General features: G+C 41.0%; 1 protein-coding gene and 1 long non-coding RNA gene across 13 annotated transcripts in view; both read right to left on the reverse strand.

Moving 5' to 3' along the window:
* Positions 1–20,920, reverse strand: part of R3HDM1 (R3H domain containing 1) — a 52,916-nt gene that overhangs the window by 5,620 nt on the left and 26,376 nt on the right. For 7 of the 12 annotated variants that reach the window (XM_068195239.1, XM_068195236.1, XM_068195237.1 and 4 more), the window contains 11 exons: positions 20,296–20,553; positions 17,622–17,776; positions 16,130–16,231; positions 12,658–12,921; positions 12,152–12,272; positions 7,378–7,532; positions 6,675–6,823; positions 4,443–4,546; positions 3,679–3,846; positions 546–715; positions 186–336 (listed from right to left, as the gene is read on the reverse strand). In XM_068195239.1, coding sequence (XP_068051340.1) covers positions 186–336; positions 546–715; positions 3,679–3,846; positions 4,443–4,546; positions 6,675–6,823; positions 7,378–7,532; positions 12,152–12,272; positions 12,658–12,921; positions 16,130–16,231; positions 17,622–17,776; positions 20,296–20,553 — 1,797 coding nt within the window. The remainder of the gene's footprint in view (positions 1–185; positions 337–545; positions 716–3,678; positions 3,847–4,442; positions 4,547–6,674; positions 6,824–7,377; positions 7,533–12,151; positions 12,273–12,657; positions 12,922–16,129; positions 16,232–17,621; positions 17,777–20,295; positions 20,554–20,920) is intronic. The other 5 variants (XM_068195242.1, XM_068195241.1, XM_068195243.1 and 2 more) reach the window with 4 other exon arrangements.
* LOC137476851 (uncharacterized) lies at positions 14,191–16,117 on the reverse strand. Its single transcript, XR_011000661.1, has 2 exons — positions 14,653–16,117; positions 14,191–14,622 (listed from the first exon to the last, which is right to left on the reverse strand). It is a non-coding gene; the product is annotated as an uncharacterized lncRNA (long non-coding RNA).

Here is a 20,920-nt window from a genome sequence, read left to right on the forward strand (position 1 = left end):
CAGTACCAGTGCAGAGTGATAAGGTGAAATTTTAAATGATGTTTGAGTGAATAATTTTGGTGATTCTGCTTCAACAGCAATACCACTAAGGTGAGCCACAGCTCATCAGAAAATCCTCATATAACTTGTATTTTAAAACATTCAAATAGAAATCACACACACATTTTAGTTAACTAAAAATATACCTTGTCCAGGGACAAAAGGTCTAGAAAACTGGGACACAATAGAAAGAGGTGTCAGTGTGGGACGGATGTTCTTCATGTTTGACAGCTGGGCTGGTGCTGGTGATTGGGCCGGTGAGGTGGCAGGGCTGCCCAGTTGAGGACTATGCTGCAGCTGGAATAAACAACACCTCAGCGTTTCAAGAGGTACGACGTGAACAAGCCAAACAGCACCCACAGCATTCAAAGATTTAAATGAAGATAAAATAGCTCTATTAAGTATAATCAGAGCAAGATTTTTATTCCCCAAAAAGAACTTTTGCAAAAAGATAGAATTTATGCATATTTTAAATCATCCTGGAGAAGCAAACCAGCACCTCCTACCTGTGCAGCACCGTCTAAAGTGCTGAGTTCCGTGGCCTTGTGCCCGCGGGGGTGATCACAGTAGTACTTGCCGGGTTTCCTCTGCGGCGGTGACGGGTTCCGCGGCGCGGCGCTGCCGGGCACGTTGAGCTGCATCATCACCACCCCCGCGGCGGGCGGCGGCGCCACGGCTGCAACACAGGAGCCACAGGCACGGTCAGCACTGCCCGCACGGGCCGCTCGGCGCGACACGGGAGGCAGCGGAAAAGGGGAAATAACACGCTGCTAAAGACGCTGCTGATTCTGGAAAACTGGAGCAGTATCTTCTGTACCACTACACTTCCACTACCAGCTACACCTGCAATAGTTCACTTAGAGAGGGCTTCCCAGAAAAAGAGATAGTGGAGCCACTGAAACTCACTGCTGAGAATATTTTTAGAAGAAATCACTCTGTTTATTAGTAGTTGACAATATTCAACACTCACTGCAGTTTCTGTCAGAGCACTGTGTTGGAGAATATGATATTGAGTGAAAATACGCTTCATTGCAATATAGAAGTTTCCTGGTTTTACATGATGTACAGTAATGCAGACTCAAAATGTTTTCTCTGATAGGATGGCATATATCAGAAAGACCTGGGATCAACCTTTAGCCTAGGCAAGCTTACCCTCACTTACAAGTTCTCCCTGGAATACTTTTCTGGGCAAAGATACTGCAAACTGACCCCTCACCCTGTCCCTCTTGGGTCCTGTGGTAGCCACAGAAACTCCAGAGTCAGGGGAGAACACAACATCCAGCACTGTTGCACAGTTTCACACCAGGAGCTGTAAGGAGAGGCTGCCCAAGAGACAAACCATCTCCCCCTCTGCCCCAAGTAATTTAAATAATGCCCTTTTTATTTGTAAATGGCTGTTTGCAATTTCCTTCTCTGCTCTACCCACTTTCTACAACATTTTTCAGAAACCACGATTAAAACACACAGTTTAAACATCATTTAATCATCCAGAAAGCAGGATTCTGCAGTCTTCTCAATTTACTGCCATGTCATAGCATCAAGATACAGATTATAAAATGCATTCATCTGGTGTATTTTATAATGGGCTGTTGTTTTCACTACCCCTGGGATCCACAAAAAGAAAGACTTCTTCAAAAATCAAACCAAACAATGTAGAATAAGGAACGTATAACATTAAAACTACACCAGCTTTTGTAAATTGTATTTGGAAATATTTATTACACGGGTAACTGAATTAACAATGTTTTCACATCTATACTTTCTTTCTAATGGCAAAAAGTTTTACCCACGTGTTACAGATTGCAATCTAAGCATCAGGTATCTAGCCAACTTTAGCACAGGATATAAATTAAGGAGTCCCTGCAAGAGCTACGTTGTGAATATTTCTGTTTTGCTGCACAACAGAATAAAACACAACTCTGTTTATGACTGCTACATAATCAGAATAATATACAACACAACAGTTTTCCACTGGTAAAACCATAAACTTCCCTAGTCCCTATATGTAACCGGAGATATACCAAACACCTATATACACACTATGTCTAGCACACAAAAATGGGTTTCATTTCAATATTAGATGAATGTATTTATATATTTTATAATTTATAATAATTTACAGCTTACTGGTTTATATTCAGTACTTCACTCTGCAACACTGTAGCATACTCCTTCTGACTTACCTCTGTTCTGTGAGAATGGAACACCCAACAAAAACATGTTTGTCTTTCAGAAACACCTACAGCACCATCTCTAAAGAGTGTCAATCTGAAATGCAATTTAAACTGCAAAAGAAAACTTTATATATTCAGAAAATTGAGGTTTTTCTTTTGCTTCTAATTCCCCAGCATTTCAGGAAATGAAAATAAATGGAATTATTTTCCTAACCAAGTATCCTGACACGATGAAGTATCATACAGTGCATAAGTCAGTTTGCAGACGCTTTATGACCTGTCAAATCCCAGGAGAAGGGAAACCCAGAAATCCTTCAAAGCCTCCCCAGCTTTACAGTCTGGTCCCCTGTAACACAACTCTGCTGCTTGTCTGTGGACCTGCTCATTGGCCCTACCTCAGAGGCCTTCATTCAGCATCTCAATGTTTTCACTTGCTGAAAAGCACAAGGTTTGATTTATCCCCCAGAATCTGCTCCCCCGTCGAGGGCTTCCTCCTTGCTGAAACTTCCTTAACCCCCAGTTGACAGGTCTGAACCAGGCCATCAGAACTGCACAAAACCAGCACTCCAGCATAGGTAAGAGGGCAGAAAAACAAACTAGTGCAAGGCTCCTTTTAGACATTCTGAAATTACAATCTTCCAGAATGAAAGCCCAACAAACTTGAAACAAAATGGAAACCAAACCAAACCTGCCCATGAACTGCTAATCCAGCTATCTTGCCACTTAACTGCATGTTATCTATTTACTAATAAACAGGTTCAGAAAACACTTTAAAGGTAAGTGTTTGTAAGAAACACCACATCTGTAGCAGAATCTAAGTCATTGATCTAGGGTTGTTTAATCTAGTGCTTGCTTGCAAAATACTGAGAGAGCAGAATTTGAGATTATCCCTTTTTTACCAAGCAAGACTCTAATGGATCCAATTCCCTAATAGTAAATAAAGACCTTGCCACTGTGGTCACAGGATTGTTCTGTAATCTCTTGTTCGGTGGCTAACCCTAGTGCTCTTATTTTCCTGACCTGTCCATCATCAATTTTATGGTTGGACCTTCAGAGTTTTAAGTGTTTGGATATTAACATTTGTAAAGGTTTCATGGATTGACAAGATCTACGTCAGCACTGCTTTCAAACACACTGACGTTTTTGTTTACACACTTTCTAAAAATTACCCAAGTATTTTGTAGATCAAAACCTTCTGAACCTGACTTAAATGTTTCTGCTGAGTAACATTTACCTGCTGAGGGTGGCCTCCAGGCTGTCCCCATGAGCCACTGTTTCACTTAAATTCCAATTTATCATTTTAAAAGATACAATAATAGCAATACAGATGAAGAATTAAAACCCAAAACAATCAGAGATGGCACTCAAGTTGCAGTTGTTCTAGCAGTTAGCCATGAAACCAGTCTGAAAATTCACAGCATGTTCTAGACAGAATGGCTTAGATGAAAATCCCAATAAAATATACCTTTTTTTGGCTGCATGATGGAAAGACCAGTGGGTGAACTTTTACATGATGAGGGTGGAGACACTATGCTGTAGTGTACAATGGAAGCAGCCTGCTGTGGCTTTGACTTGGATGAAGGTGGCAATAATGTAGGAGGTGATGGCTTCTGACTTGAATGGTTGCTATAAACTATGAAAGTAAAAGCAGTAAATAAGGCTGCCATAAAAATAAAGCACCCCACACAGCTCTGAAGTACTTTCAGCTTTCCAGCAGATCAAAAAGCTACCCCACAATGCTCAGATTTCAGGACCTTGTAAGAAAATCACTGCTCCTACTCTGTTAACTGAAATCTAGAATGGTTCTTGAGTAGAAGAGCCAAATATGCTGCTTCTGAAATGTACCTCGCTCCTTCCGTCAAACAGAAACCCAAATCTCAAAGTTTTCAGCCCCACCTGGCTATTCAGAAAAGGATGGAAGTGATTCTGCTGCCAATGCATGGTTCCCATGTCTGCCTTAACTCACCCATAGACGTGCAAGGTATTATGATGTATGGTACTGGATTTTAAGAAAGTAACTTGAGATATTCCAAAGATAAAAAAATAGAGATTTCAAATTAATCTGTCTCAGGGTTCAAAATGGAAAATAAATTCAAAAATGAACAAAAGAGGAAATGGAATACTACAGTTAATTCTAAATCAAACCCCTAACAGCAAATATCCAATCACCCTGCATAATAATAGCTAGACATTTTTTAAGCTTATCAATAAAAACTTTGTTCTCCCAACCTGCACACTGCTGTCCTTGGAGCTGCTGTGAGTTGCATGGTGATGATGTTCTAGGAAACTGTATCTGCTCTGATCCAGGAGGCTGCAAATATCCCACAGATGAACTGCAATAACAGAAGAAGAACATGACTAACAGGCATTTATACTACACTTATTTAATCACGACTTCTGCATTTGCTGTGTACATGTACTGCAAATCACTCAGCTTTTGTTAATTTTAAATCAGTAATATTCCCACCTACCCCGAATTCATTCATTCTTCAAAAGACTGAAGCTTCCCACCTCTTCCTTAGCAAAAACACGTGCCCTGCCTACACTGAGAAACTGTATTAATTCTCCTATTTTGATATACTATTTTTGTGTCTACAGCTCTATATCAGCATAAGGACGGGCAGAATAATAACAATAAAAAGACAACTTCTTGTCTTGCTCACTGAAGCAGAACTAGGTCTCGGTTACGAGATCCCACAGCCCCTGCCACGAGGATTTGGGATGGAGTCCCTCAGCTGGGGCTGGCCCTGGGCAGATGGGGCAGCACACCAAAGCCAGCTCTGCCCCAGGGTCCAGTGACACAGCCCAGAGAGGAGATGGCTTTCCCAAAGAGGGTGGCAGGTGGAGTAGGACTCCAGGGGATAAACAACCTTTCAGAATGCTGCTTGCAAAATGTAGGGAAAGGATAACTTTAAAAGATTATTTATGCCAGGTACTTTTTCAGGGGAATCAGGGGAAAACCAGGTAACAGACATAGTTATACTATTTTACCACTAATACTCAGCCAGAACATCAGGTTGGTGGACCATAATCAGAACAGTGCCTATAGAATCCTGTACCAACAGATAACCATTCTGAGAATAAAACAATTCCTTCAAATTGTGGGGGGAAAAAACCCAAAAAACAAAAACTAGCTTTAATCCTCTTGGACCTACTGTTTTTACCTATGTTGTCAAAAGTTTGTTCCATCCTTTGTCCCACAGGTCACTTATATAATTTTAATTTAAAGATTCCCTTCCATTAAAGCAGACAAAACCAATGAAAACTAACACCGGTGCTTTCACACAGCTTCTGATCTCCCTACTGATTCTAGTTTTCAGCAGTGACCCGAAGGCTTGACACTCAGCTCCTGCAGAACAGCACTCTGCTTTCCTTGTTCAAGTGCTGCAGCATAACTATTCTGATGAAAGCAAATGCTGTCATTGGTTGCTAGTTTGTTCTGAATTCCTAATAAATGAGAGGGACATTATAAATTACACAAAAGATCAAGCAACCAAACTTAATTCAAGAAAAGTCTGGAATTATGCCTACCTGCGACTTCACTGAATCTCAAATATAAACCAGAAAAGGATTAAAAAAACCTTCAGATACAAAGAACAGGAATCCAGATTTAAGTAGAGGAGACCATGCAGCGATGACACAAATCTGAGGTCTGCACTCTCAAAAGGATGAACAAGCTTCAAACTGTTGCTGCTTGTTTAAAAGCTCCCAGGTATAAAAATGCTGCACATTTGTAAGTTCAAAAAGACTCGAGAAAGAAGAATTTGTAAGAAGCATTAATCCTAATGAATTCTCCTAGGTACTTGCCTATCTGTTCTCAAATAGACTGCTTTGGGGACACAGGTGTATATTCAGGGAGCGCTGTACATGCAGACCAATTTGCTGCTACCGAGGTAGGTAGAAAAAAAAAAAAAAAGAAAAAAGGTTATTTATCAAACAAAAGCCAGGTTTCTATACTTGTTTCACATCCAGCTTGATGCCAGCAGGCCTCATCTACAATACAAAGTAAGCTAAACCTTTTCCATGCAGATTTCCAAAAAAGAAGTCAGTCTTTTTCTGGGATTCAATTTTTTCTCTACACATTAACAACGTAGTATCTTTGTCAAAACCAGTGAATACGGATAGTCATCTTAAATATTACTGCAGAAAGACTGAACTGTTGAGCACACCGGTGTCTCATGGGTAAGAAATGGAATGCAGAAAATTTAAGAGGTGGAACTGCAGTAAAGTATTGCTGAAAGTGCTATGGAGACAGTGTTTTCCAGTCCAACAAGTATGTCACAGTTAAAGCAGTACTGCTTGTTTCTCTTAATTGTGTAAGAGCAAAAAATAGATAGAATGCCTGTAAGTCTGCTTTTAAAATAATAGTTCTATTATCTGCAGTACTAAAACCAGATCCTGTCGGTTCTTACAACGCCACTAAGCCCAGCTGCTGAGAGATCAAGTGTCAGTTAAACTTACCTTAGATTGTTCTGTTGACCTGATGGAATGACACTGTAGTAGACTGGCATTCCTGTGGTGGGCAGTCCTTGGCTGGACTGACTGGGAATTATAACAGGCTGCTGATATGTCTGCTGGGGCACTGCTTGGGAACCTTGAGGCACCGAAACCTGCAATGGGCCACACAGTAAGATTTTCTCCTGCAGAAAATGTTTCTGCCTCTTGACCATCATCCAGTTGATATAAGAATTTTAAAATAACCCCAGAAATGGAAAGATCTCCTGGAGTTCTCTAAATCCAGAATAATGGTGGTAACAGTATCTAAAATAACAACACCATATTAAAAAGAAATCTTTAAATCTTCTTCCTCCCAAATGGAAATGTTGGCTTCCAATGGACGCCGTGAATTAACAAGATATTTTCTCTACAATAGAAAGTGGGATGGTGGGAAGGAAACCTTCCAAGCCTTTCTTCCCCACCCTCTGAACTGCAACTGATGCAGCACTTGGCTTTCAACAGCACTAGAACTTGTGCACTTGTGACAAGTTCTTATTTCTTCTCACTTCAGTTGTGGGTTTGTATCTTTAGCTTCTGTCCCCAAAGTCACCTTTGGCACCTGCTTGCAGCTTTCTACCATTTCTACCATAAAGCAAAGGACTTAAAGAAAACCCCAACATTCAAACCCACAGAAGAGTCATTGGAAAGTTATGAATACGTTACCCACCTGATAAGATGGCACTGAGGGATATGGAACAATCACACCTTGAATTTGATTCCCAATGTTGTTGTGTTGGCCACTGACTAGGTTTTGATTCTGGGACTGCTGAACTCCAACTAACCCCTGGTAGTTTTGCTGCTGGTTGGGCAAAATCTGGTAACCTGAAATTATACATTTAAATCTTACTTCGAAATAACGAACACATTTTAAACATAGTTCATAGTTCTATTCAAAAATACACGTGTAGCATTTTCCAATGGCTTGTTTCATCTGGCAGCTTCACAACAGTTGAACTTATCATGCATATAAAAAGAAGCCAACATTAAAATCAATAGATTTACTCATTTGGATTCAGCACGAAATATTATCCATTCTGTTTGCAATGCTCTTCCCACATGCGTGCGCTATTCATTTACACTCTGGCTCACATGCATTAACACTTTGATTTGACAGGTGAAAGCTGGAAGCACTTGAACAAAGCATGCTAGACAGGGTCAAACCCAATTCATTGTCTGGTATTGTGAACAAGGCCATTCCAGGTACTTCAGTTTGAAAATTCTACATATGCAAAATTCAGCTTGGACCTCAGGTGCCCCAGGGGTCAGAGCATCTTGACTGCAATTCAAAAGTAAATCAGACTTCAGGAAAATTTGCATAAGGCCTGTGTGCAAATCCTTTCCAAAGGGGCAATTTCTTCTGAAATCTGTAATGCTAAAACCAACTGGGGACTGAGAAAAATCTTCCAAGTTCAAGCCATATTGGTACACATAGTGGAAGATATTTTATATTCAATGTTATCTTAGGGACACAAAGAAAGATTTTCGTATTCACCTCTCTATAGTTGTCTCTAAAACAATTTATTATTGCTTAAACTGGTATCCTCTCCTATCTTTCAAAAATTTCCTAAAAAAATCCACCCCACCCCAAACCCAAACCAAAACTCCCCCTTTTCCTCTTTTTTTTAAAAAAGCATTTTGCAGGTAATTGCTACCATGATCCAAACACATGCAGAACACAAGGTGTTTTTCTCTCATGTTCCATCATACATATGCACTACTTACCACGTCAGCAAAACCCCAACACAGTCAGTGTTTCTGAGACAAAGCCAGTTATCCCTCCCGAATAACAAAACTGGGCTTGTCAAGATGCACTGACGGCAAGAAGAGTCTGAGTTTGAGTTGGACACATTCACAGCCCACTGACCTTGACATTCCCCGTGCTCCCTACCTTGGCAAGGAACTACAATAGAGCAAATTTAGCTGCAAGAACTCCCTTGGGTTTTCTTTAAACTGTGCTAAAAAAGGCTCAGTCTATTCTGAAAGTAATCCAGTTCACATAAAACACCTTTTTGTGAGCAGCACCCTCCGATGATCATTGATTTCGTCCACACAGTACAATGAACATTGTGCACTACCAGCCTCAGCAGGCTCTCTATAGAAATTACAACAATGAACACTAAACGAAGACTGTTAATATTATCAAATATTGCTTCAGAAAATTAAAGGGAAGAAGATTCAGTTTGTTGAAACCAAGACCGCTATTCATTAGAAACACACAACACTATAAATATTTTCAGAGAACTAGACAAAACTTCAGAACAATACATGCTTGAAGTAGGATTAGTACTTAGAATTTTTAATAACTTAAGTTTGAACTGTGTACAAATGGCCCTTCATATCTGTAATATACAAAATGCTTTAACATACTTTGTTATAAAGTGATCTATGGCCCCTAAAAAGCAGCAGAACGGGAAGTTGTGCTGTGACAGTGCACCTGCAGTCTGAACCCCTCGTGTCCCAGAAATTGCAATGGACCCATGAGTAGCTCTGCAGCCTTTTCTGGCACTTGCAGAGACAGACACAATCAATTCTGCAAGCAGAGGGAACTGGAACAATACAAATTGGCTGCCACGAAGGTTCCCCAGAGCGTTACAAAGAATGTTCTATTTTTAGCTGCAGTTTCACCTCTGCATAGAGTGGGCTGACAGAAATGCAGCACTCAGCACAAACCCCACACCTGCCACAGCAGATTGTCCCATTACACAGAAATACTCTGAAACTGGAGGTAAAAATAGGAGCAGGTTTCTTAATGTTTACATAATTAAAGAGAAATCACAGTTAATATAAGAAGAGTTAACTCACAGAATATAGAAATACATTTTTTGAATAATGCATTAGGAGTGAGAACCAGTGTTTATTGAAGAACAGAAAAGCAAGTACAAGCACTCGGTTAACGAGCTGAGAGTTGATGAGCTTGGTTATGACTATTACAGCTACAGTTACTGTAACTGGAGTAGTTTTATCCCTGGCTTGTGAAGCAGAAGCCAGTTGAACTGCAGCTGATGTTCCTACAGGAACTGTAGTTCAGACTGCATTTTTAAACAGCCTGTAGTGAGGTGTCATGGTAACTGGGCTCACATTAACAGGGCAATTGGAAATGCTTTTTTTCTTAAGGAGAGTTTTCGTCTCCCAACATCTTTTGGGCAACAAAAGCATATTTATTAAAAGTGAACCCCCCAGAATATTTCACCTGAAACCTCTTTAAAAAGGAAGCCAAGAAGCAGCTGAAAAAGAGACCGGTTCACTGTGAGAAATGTAAACCTCTCAGACAGTGTTACGGCCCCGAATCCAACAGCTCATCAGTAAAGTCAGGCCACTCCTCAACATTAGACCAGAAGTGGCTGCAGTTGCCATGCTCTCAGAAGCTGCCATCTTTTATCTGAATTTGTGTTTGCAAAGTTATTTCATAGTTAGTAACCACTTCCTGAGATGAACAACCCCCATGGCTTTTATGTAATGCAAGATTTGTAACTCTCAGTTTTGCCCAGCCACTTTGCTGTATGAGCCAAGTAACGTGGTGCCTTTGGCTCAAAACCACACATTGCTAATAAGCATCAAACTCTTCAGGTGTAGCTTTATGTCAAAATAATACAAATATCAATGGTTAAAGATAAATTACAAGGGAGAGAATTTTCAAATACACCATCTTGGTGAAGTATTTCCAGAACACATAACAAGACATGGAACCATCAGTTTCTAAAATGCTGATTCAAATTTGCCTATAAAGCATTAAATGAGAACCAGCAATAGCTGGAGAGGAGTTTGGAGATTTTCAGTCAAACACTAATTATGCAGTTTCTGGTAAGATCCTTCTTTCTCCCATTAGTGCTAGCAAACACCAAGTAACCCAACACTGAACAGAATAACTGGCTGGACCATCCCCATACTACCTAAACATGATCCCTTGATGTCAGAGTGCAGGAACAGGGCACATGATCAAAGCAGTAGAGCAGCTGTCTGCACAGCTTGCTTATTTTATTTCTTCCAGGACAGAGAGGGAGTTTATCTGCTGACACTTCTCACCCACAGGCAGTGAAATTCAGTTAAAATATAAAGAGCTAAAAACATACAAGAAAGGAACTTACCTAATAGCAACCAGTTCGTCCCTTTGCACCTTATCACCCCATGCTTTCCAATTCAGACTGGTTTGTTTGGGTACAAATGTACACTGAGCTCTCTGATTTGGGGAGTTTGTGTGCTACTCACACAGAGTGTCTCCACAGTGGGAAGTAATCCCCCTTGAGCCTCAGACTTTTTGCTATTAAGTAGTCTAGCTATTAAAAATTCTGAGGAAGGAAAGCAGGTCGTGTAATACAGTTGGGTAACACATCTCTAACACTAGTGGATAACACAAGTTGCAAAACCAAGTAATTTGTTTTCCTTTGAAAAAAAATCTTCGTGAACTGAACCCTGAATAACTCCATCAAGTGTTGCTACTATTGGAGCACTTCCTAGAAGAAGTGCAGAAGAGGAGCAGAAGAGGAGCCATCCCTCTTACATGCTGCTTCATAGGACATAAATAAATCCAGTTCATATTTGTACAAGTTGATCTTCCATCCTGTTTCTGTAGAGCAACACATAGAGGGGACAGGGGAAGGAATTAAAAAGACCCTCCTGAAGGAAACTCAGAAGGATGTTACACATTCAACTGAGAGCTGGTATAAAAGCCTGGTCTTAAAGGATCTCTGCCTCCCAACATCACTAGTCACTTCTGAAAGTTCTGACCATGAACTAAGATATTACTGAGAAGTAAATTTGTTTCAGGAATACAAATCTTATTGAAGAAGTTCTAACAGTATTTAGAAGTAGAGATTGTGAGAATAATGGTAGCCTACAATTAAAATCTGTAAGGAAAAAAAAGACAAGAAGAAAGGAAGGAGATGGAAATGAAGCTTGCTAACGTTCATAGAAGGGTAACTCAGTTGAAAAGTCTTTACTAAAACAGGTAACCACATTATATATTCCATCCACCACCCTGACACCTTTAATCATAGGACAGATAGAGTAAAACAGTATCACCAATATCTTCTGCACAGCACTCTTTTCATGCCACAGCATCTAAGATTAGGATCTTTAGCTTAGAACTTCCAGTTAAGGTACATCTCTTCAATGTTACATCATTTAGAGGTACTAATTTCTCTTACTTTGCAAGTTAATCAAGCAATTAGCTACTAAGTTACAAATTTTTAAAACTATTCACTTTTACATTTAAAAAAATCTGTAATTAAAGTTACAGCATGAGCCACTCGAAGGAAAAGCTTGAATCCCAAGTTTCATGCACAAGTGCCTCAAATTTTTCCACCTTAGGTTAGTTACACTTTGTATTTTACATTTGATCCTCTACTTTATTTGAAATTTTACAGCAAAGTAAGTTTAAAATGAAAAACAGGAGAAAAACCACCCAAAGTGCTCTAAAGAAATGCTGAAAGAGTTGAACAAACCTGTCTGCTGGCCAGGCTGGGGCAGGGCCTGGCTCTGCTGCGTGCTGTAATGCACAGAAACAGGGCGGTACTGCTGGCTGGAGTGCGGGTACTGGCTGGGGCTACAGTAACAGGGTGGCATCTGCAAAGGAGCAATCACAGGGTCACTACCTGCATGCAGCTTTAGAGAACGCAGGCATCTAAATGCAAAATCCATAAAACAAAGCAGCCAAATTTATTCAAAGGTGCAACGGATGTTAAATAATGCAGCGATTCAAAAATCCCTTATATTACATAAATTCCCTCTTTAACAGCCAATTTCTCTACTTTCCTTGTTGAAAGTTGATTTTCCTCAAGTAAACTGAAGTCATTCATTACAAAACACACACCCAGAAAAGACCTCAACCCCAGAACAACAGCAGAGCTGCAGTTCCACAGGGAGCCCCAGATTGTACGAACAGGTGCTGAGCAGAAGAGCAGGGCCAGGTGTCCCCCCAGCTTTCGGGAGGCCATAGCAGCCGTGGTACCTGTGGCACGGGCTGCTGCACATATCCCTGCTGCGGGAGCACGGGCTGGCCCACGGGGTGCCCGGGGCCCGAGTAGGCCGGGGCGGGCGCGGGCTGCGGCGCGGGCTGCGGCGCGGCGGGCGCGGCGGTCAGGATGTAGCCCGGCTGCTGCGGGGGCTGCAGCACCACGCCGGGCTGGAACAGCGCCGGGGCGGGCTCGGCGCCTTCGGCCGGGGGCTGCCGCGCCAGGCTCAGGTGGCTGAACTGCGATCCCAGGTTGTCCTGCTGCAGGCGTGGGGAAAACAGGAAAAACTACATTTGCAAATGCACGTTCAAGGAAAACGAAATAAAACAGCCAAACACCTCAGTAAGTTCCAGACAGCACGTCTCACATTACTAGGCTGTAACAACAGCAGCCAAAGAACAACAGCAAAGATGGAACAGCAGCAAATTATCTTCAGGGCTGACAGCATGGAGAACATCCATGTTCAGACTTCACTCTTTTCACTGCAAATATTTTGCCTTCTGGATTACATCTGCCTCTACTTATTGTGAGAATTCATTTGTCAAAAAGAAAGTTCAGATTTTGTGTCACTAACATCTTCTGATTGGACTCCAAAACTTGAATGAAAACATCTAACCCCAGTTAAAACAGCAGGATGCATTAGGATTCCAAAGTAAATTTTTGCTTTTAAGAGTTTAACATAATGAAGTTCTAATACTGAGTTAAAAGGTACATTCCTCTAACTTAGTTATTATCTACTACATGCAAAGATAAATTATCTTTTCATCTGAAATCAAGTAACAACAGCGAGAAATGTGTTCCAGTGGCTACTCTTTATCTGTGTTTTAACATCTGAAAGGATGCCACTGATTGCACTCTGCGCTGCAGGGGTCCTGTGGAATCTGAAACTTCTGTTACTGTAACCCCAATCTCCTTTTCTCAGCAAGCAATTCAGCATCAAATTATCAACATCCTGAAAATGAGAAGTGATCACTAACTAGTATTGCTTGTTTTTTGCTAAACAGGAAGATTTGGCTCATACTTTGAAAGCGGACTCTCCAAACATGCAGGAACATTAAAACTATTTCAAGACCTCTTGGTCTTAGATAATTCTGAAGATAGGAATTAATCAAGAAAAAGTAAGTATAAGCTCCCCCTTTTACTGATTAGCTACATTCACATTTTATGATATTATGGTTTTTTTTAGTTTCCAGGCTAAAGATATTATTAATTACTGTCGGAAATATGAAATTTCTCCTAAAAACCTAATTTAGTACACCTTTCATATGTATTTAGTACATCTTAAAAAGCCTTATTTTCATTAGATAGTAATCTGACTTTGGCATTTCATTTCTTAATGGTGCCTATTAAATGCAACTATAATTTCTACATTGGATTTTACATTCTGCTTTTCCAAGTCCTTAGTTTGAAGAGGAGATACTGCGTATGAGTTTATCTTTGCTCTAAATATGTCTGAAGGATAAACCCAAGCCATACCACACTGATTTCTGTTACACTACCAGTGTAAGTAAAATTTGACCCGGTCACTTTGTCCTGCAGTGACAGGTATGGTACAAGCAGGATTCAGGCCTGGAACATGGCATTCCCAATAAATGGAGAAAGCACTCTCCAGGTGCCAGCCACAGAGGTGTTACCCTTGGAATACAATCCAAGACCATCAACCCTTTTCATTATGTTACATAAGTTGCCATCAGCAGGAATAAATTTTTGAAACTGCCAGGGCACTTAGTATTGGAACTCATTTCCTGAATGTGAAATGCTTTGAAATTACTACAAGCAAGGAGGAGTTTCCTTCTCTGCTTTAGCATCCATTCAAACTCTCAACTTCAGAAGCAACATCCCAATTGAATTCAGCTAAAACTCTATTTATTATAAGGCATTTCTGATTAATGTTGAAAATTAGCTGCTGTACAACACTGTGATGAGTTAACTTGGCTGGCTCCTAAGTGCCCCCCAAGTCACTCCACCCTTCCTCTCATCCTTAGCAATACAGGGGGAGAAAATATGATGAAAGGCTTATGGGTCAAGAAAAGGACAGAAGGACAGGAAAATCATTCATCAATGACCACCACAGGAAGATTAATTTCATTATGCCAATTAATAGCAGAGTAGGAGAGTGAGAAATAAAACCAAAACTAAAACCAGCTTCTCTCAACCCCACTGCTTCTTCCCAGACTCAACTTCACTCCCAAATCTTCTACCTCCTCCTCCAAGTATCACAAAGGATGGAGAATGGGGCTTGTGATTGGTTCCCACTTGTGTATCTACTGCTGCTTCCTCCTCACTCTTCTGCTCCAGCAGGGGGTCCCACCCTCAGGATACAATCCTTCACAAACCTCTTCAATGTGGGTTCTTCCCAAAGGCTGAAGTCCTTCAGGAATGGAGTGCCCTAGTTTGAGACCTACCAGAACACCTGCCTCTGAAGGCTCCAGCTTCCTTCAGAGCACCCATGGGATGCTCCAAGGGCTGCAAGGTGGATATCTACTCCACCACGGTCCTTCATGGGCTTCAAGGGGAGAATCTACTTCACCAGAGTCTCCTCCCCAGGCTGCAGGCTCTGCTCCAGCATCTGGAGCACCTCCTTGCTTTCCTCCCTCTGGCCTCAATATCTGTGGAGTTGTTTCTCCCTCCTCTCCCTCACACCCTTTTCCAAGCACACTCAGAGGTGCCACCAGTGTGAACGACTGACTCAGCTTGGGCTGTGCAGGGTCAGCCCTGGAGCTGCCTGAAATGGGCTCTGTCCAGCATGAGGCAACTCATTTTGTTCTCCCAGAAGCCATCCTGCAGCTCCCTGCTCCAAAACCTTGCCACATAAACTCAACACAAACATGCACTCAGTGGAGTATCAGAGCAGACTTTGACCTGTTCATATCTCCCTAGTTCAATCTAATCTAGTTCAGATTCTCCCTTGGATGACAAGTCTCCTTTACTAAGTTTCAGTTTCACTTTGTGTGACTTTTTTGGTTTTTTTCCTGGTTTTTGATAGACTAAGGTGTTTTATTTCCAGTTTCTACTTATTAAACAATGGATACTAGAGAAATGGGAGTGTTGAAAATTCTACCAAAGAAGCTACAAAAAGGTAACCAGAAAATCAGAGCAGCTGATGCCTCAGAATGTAATAAAGTTCAGCTGAAGAGTGAGCAGACATGGAAACAATAAGAAGCAATGGAAAGAGGTCAATCCAGAGACACAAAAAGGTACTGACTGGCTAATGAAACAGCACTGAAAAACTTTCTTTACAAAGGGAAAGGGAAATAATGTATCTCAAAATACAGAGATACACAGATATAGCCTTAATTGCATGTATTCCTGCTGACCACGAAACGTTCCCATCTCGGGCACTCAGGTGCTGTGTCACTGAGGGCCAGCCACTACCCTGCCATCACACAGCACTCAAACAGCCAAGCAAAGGTCAGCAGCCACCAGAGAGGAGCCTGCGCAAGCAGCGGAGAAGAGAAGGTGTAATACCACAGAGTATTGCTGTGCAGAGGAGGCTGGCAGGAGCGGGGGTGGGTACGACACTGCAGAGTACTGGACAGGCTGGGAGGAAGGCTGCAGAGCCCGCAGAGGCTGCAGAAATAACAGGGTTATGAACAAGGTTAACACCAGAGTAAGAGACGTGAAAACAAGTCTTCTGTAACAGAGAAAAGCAACTGCGCTCCAGAAGAGCAACTTGCCCAAATCTCAGAAATAGAATGGATACTTCTTTTTTCTTAAGCCTAAAACTGCATAGAATGAAAACAAAAGTAACTCTGACTATCTCAGTCTCCCAAAAGACATCCATTGCTTTATTTGTTATACACTATATTAGCTATATCAGTAAATTGCTTCTATTTAACATTTACTGTTTCCTTCAGAGAGACTAAAAGCTCCAAATGCATTTTAAACACAAGCTCTTTTAAAGCATCTGAAGGCTTTAAAGAATGAATTTACTACTAACTGTGGATTCAAACATGCTACTTTCATTTATTCGATAGCACTAAAATATTTTCTCTAGATAGTTATCATTGCTCATAATATTTCAGGCAGGTTTAATTCCAGCATACATTGAGAAGGTAATCAGAGAATTAGTACAGAATTTGTGAAGAAAATCACAAATATTACATACACACTTCTGTGAACTAGAAAGAGTACAAATGAGACCTTTTTCAAAACAGACCAGCTCTACTGTGGCATACCCAGCTATCTGAACAGGTTTAAACAGGGAAAGCAAACAAAGCTAAAAGTTTTAGATGAAATTCTATAAATAAGTTTTGATAAAATTTAAGAACCATCTGAAAATACCACAGGAGACTACAGCCAGTACCTTGGTGCCTGAAATAGCTGCTGTAGAAAGGGAGAACCCTCCCTTCTCCTGCCCATGCATTTTGCTTTTCTTCTCCTTCTAGGGCTGGGGCAGTCTTTAATCTGGCCTATTTTACTAAACTCTTGTACTAGACAAGGATAAAATACATTCTGTACTTGTGTGTGTCGTTTTGTGAGCAGAATATGCTGAAGTGCTACTCATGAGATGTTCATGCTGTACCAGTCCTGAGCTTACTCCTACTGTGCCATGACTCCTGCTTGTGCTGTACAGCCCAGGAATTCATCTGGCTGAAAAACAACCCTCCAGCAGCCCAAGGCTCCAGTTGGATTAACTCTCTTCCCAGCTGCCAACTATATTGCTTTTAATGCCTGGGTAACGCCACATTGCAATCAGGGATGAAGGCAGAATCTCTTATTCTTGGTTACAGAACATTTTCATACTAAAATTCCTCAGTATTGTTAAGAAAAGGCTGCCTACCATGCTCAGGTATGAGCAGAGCTGATAGCTGTGAGGACTGGGAGGGAAAAAGCCCAGTTATCCTTATCTGTGTGACTGTTCCTCACATCCACGGCAGAAGAATAAATAACCCCCGTCCCTGTTCCCAGAGCTGAGTGAGAGCCCCAGTGTCCCTGAGCATGTGTTTGACAAGTGCACCTGTGAGAGGACGGGGTTTGCTCCGGGCTGGTGCTGGGTGGGGCTGGGCAGGGCTGGCTGAGGTGCAGCTCCAGGCACTTGGGTCCTAACAGGCTGCTGAGGCAGGGGAGGGTTGTACACAACCGGAGTGCCATCGGGATTGAGGAACGGCTGACCTGCCCAGGGAAAGACAACAAACACAGCCAGCTGCACCACCTCAGCTGGGACAAAACACACAAACATACCTACAGCAGGCAAAATGGATACAGTAATAACATTGCAAAACAAGGGAAGTCATACTGGTTTATATGACCGATTCATGCCAAATGCCCACAGCTATAACAGCAATGACTACATGCAGCTAAAACCCAAAACACTGAAGCTAAACAAAGATACCCCAGTCTTCACACAGTGAACACACATAAAAAATTCTTAAATGCTACTCATCTTGAAAATTGATTTTTAACCAAGCAGATTGAATATGACAGGAGTAATAAAGGAAAACTCTACGAAAATACTGTTTTAAGGATCTTTTAAAAATTTACCTCCTTTAATCAATTTGAAAACCAGTCAGAACACAGGAGAACTTAAAGGCAAATATTTTTTGAAAACTATATAAAGCAACAGCTGCCCTGGTATTCCCATGCCTGCTAATGAGATTACTGATAAAGGACTCTCGTCCCCTATTCTTAGGTTAATTCGCTTTTAGCTTTCAAAATAATTATTCTTCTATTTAATAATTTACAACCTCAATATTATAGCAATGGGCCAATGAAAAGGAATTGAAAAATAAACTGCATAAAAGTAAATTATAAAAAAACCCAGTGATTTCTTTTTGTGCCTGGGTTGGAAAAAACCAAAACAAATCAAAGGAACAACAGCCTCGCTGGCAAGGACCTGTGCCTACCTGCTTAGTGACACGTGTCCTGCATTGGCTTATTCTGATGCTTAAAGGGCCCAAAACTGATGTAAATTTTTCTCTCCTCAGATTTAAAGATGTTCTTATCCTTTCCAGAAAGATTTAAACTGAGCCTAAAGCCTTTGCACCCTGTCAAAGCAGACTAATGGTCCTCCAGACTTCTTGGTGCCATCAAGCTTAAACGCAACTGCCCAACATAAAGAGTGGAACAGTTACTGAAGAAAGGACTGAGGGATTCATGGCAGAGGGAGCACGAACGTAAGCTACAGCAGCTGGACTGCAGCTCATCAGGTGATACTCAACTGAGCTTAGTAGATTTCTCTTCAACACTCAAGAATTGGGAATGTTCACATCAACAGGGACTCAGATTTTCTTATTTCCTTCTATTACTTCCTGCTAATCACCAGAGCTTTACTTATTTCTTGTCGTGGCTGGCTAAGAGCTGTCTTTTCCTAATTACCAAGGCTCAGACTCCTCTGTCAGAAACTCTGAGGAACCAATCTCTGCTTTGGCTGGCTTTGGAATGGTAAAGCCAGAGGAACAACTACAGAATACGATGATTTGAGTACATTGGAAATCAAAGTTTATCTACACCTAAATGTTCCTTGTTCTCAAAGCGTTCTTTGTCTTCTACTAGAAGCTCATTAGACATTAACATAATTATGAAAGACTACTAATGAACTTAGCTCTAAGATGACAAATACATTCTCCTCCAAATCCAATGGCTATCTATGAAAATTAAGTCCTACAGCAACTCATTTGTAACCAAATTTTTAGCCATTGATTCATATTAAGGAAAAGGAGGAAATTATCTATTTCAATGTTATATCTTCTAGTTAAAGAAATTATTTACTACATTTAACAACCCCAATGAGAAACATTTTGCTTCAAACATCATGTGCAGTTATATTCAAACATAAGTCCATCTACAGAATGATGGTAAATATATCCTGAAGTATTTTCTTTTCTACAATGAAAACAAGTCATTATACTAAAATTAAAAAATATAATTTCCTAAAATTATGATCTTTTATATAAAAGGTCAATTAATATTTTCAGGATTTCCTAATTTTTAAGTAAAAGTTTGCCCAGAGAATGCTAACTCGTTATTTAATCCAGACAAGTTATTACAGATCTCCTTGCATCTACATTAGGAAGTAACAATTTCCTACTACTTCCTAAAAAATACCAGTATTGGCCAATTACACCGACACTGATTTAATCCTGTTTTAAAGTGACAAGGAGAAGTGCTATTTAGAAATAGCATTTCATTCTGTGCTTCTTTCTTTCACTTGTATTAACTCAGCCTTGAGCATATAGATGCGAGTATGTTGCATCAGAAAAAAAAGAAGGATGATAAGTTCTTTCAAGTCAGTATAAATCCTTTCTCAGGCTCTCTCCTGTCACTGAAACTGTGTTATAGAAGCACTGGAAAGGATGTTTTCCTCTCCTGAAAAAAGCTGAAACAATTAAGTTATTCTGTGTTCTGGATAGTAAATAATAAGATGTTCATATTTTGTGCAAGTCACTCATTAAAATTTTACATGTAAGTTAAAACTCTTCTAGAGAAAATCATGTGAGTTTATTCATTCCTTTGATCCTCCAGTCATGCTTCCTTGTTAAATTAAGTGCATTGAATGACCACAACCACATTAAAAAACAAAGAGAAAATTAAAGGACAGAGGACAATACTGACATGAAGTCTTATGCAAACACTCGTGCATTTTTTTTCCAAGTTCCCCAGTGTAACAGAGACACCCCCAAGCATGTACCAACCTGTTTGAGGGTTGACCAGCACACTGCCAGGCGGGATGCCCGCTGCTTCCAAGGGAAGCAGAAAGAAGCTACTGCTAGCAGCAGGTGCCACTTGCCCGCTCATGCCACCGTCAAAGGAAAGAGAGTTACTAGAGCTGACAGTTGGATACACGGCAGGCGTGCCAGGGGAGGGCTGGCTTAGAGCTGGCACTGGAAGAGGCTGCTGGCTGTGAGAGAGAGAACCCGTGGAGGACCCTACACTACTAGAAGACTCTGAACCTAGGAAAGGAGTAATGAGAAATTGGTTTTACCTGGAGACAGTAACATCAAGCTCACTTTAAAATATACACTTGTAAGTGCTCACCCTGAAAGCACATTATTCACAGCAGCCTTGTCAATGGACTCCCCCTCCGTCTCCTCTGGAATACCATTACAAGGTCCCTTCTGTGAACCAAGGGTCAATTCAGCACTGCTTTGCACTGCAAAGTAAGGCTTTCATATCTAGCTTGGTTTTCTGGTCAGAAAATGCATATCTGTACCTCCAGAATTCATGGAAGTGATTGGTCATTACTGCAAAACGGTGGAGTGGATGCACTGAGGCAGTGAACTCCCAGCCCCAGCTCCTGCAGCTGTGCAGGGAATGCAG

The sequence above is a fragment of the Anomalospiza imberbis genome, chromosome 7 (assembly GCF_031753505.1).
Source record: "Anomalospiza imberbis isolate Cuckoo-Finch-1a 21T00152 chromosome 7, ASM3175350v1, whole genome shotgun sequence".
NCBI lineage: Eukaryota > Metazoa > Chordata > Aves > Passeriformes > Viduidae > Anomalospiza > Anomalospiza imberbis.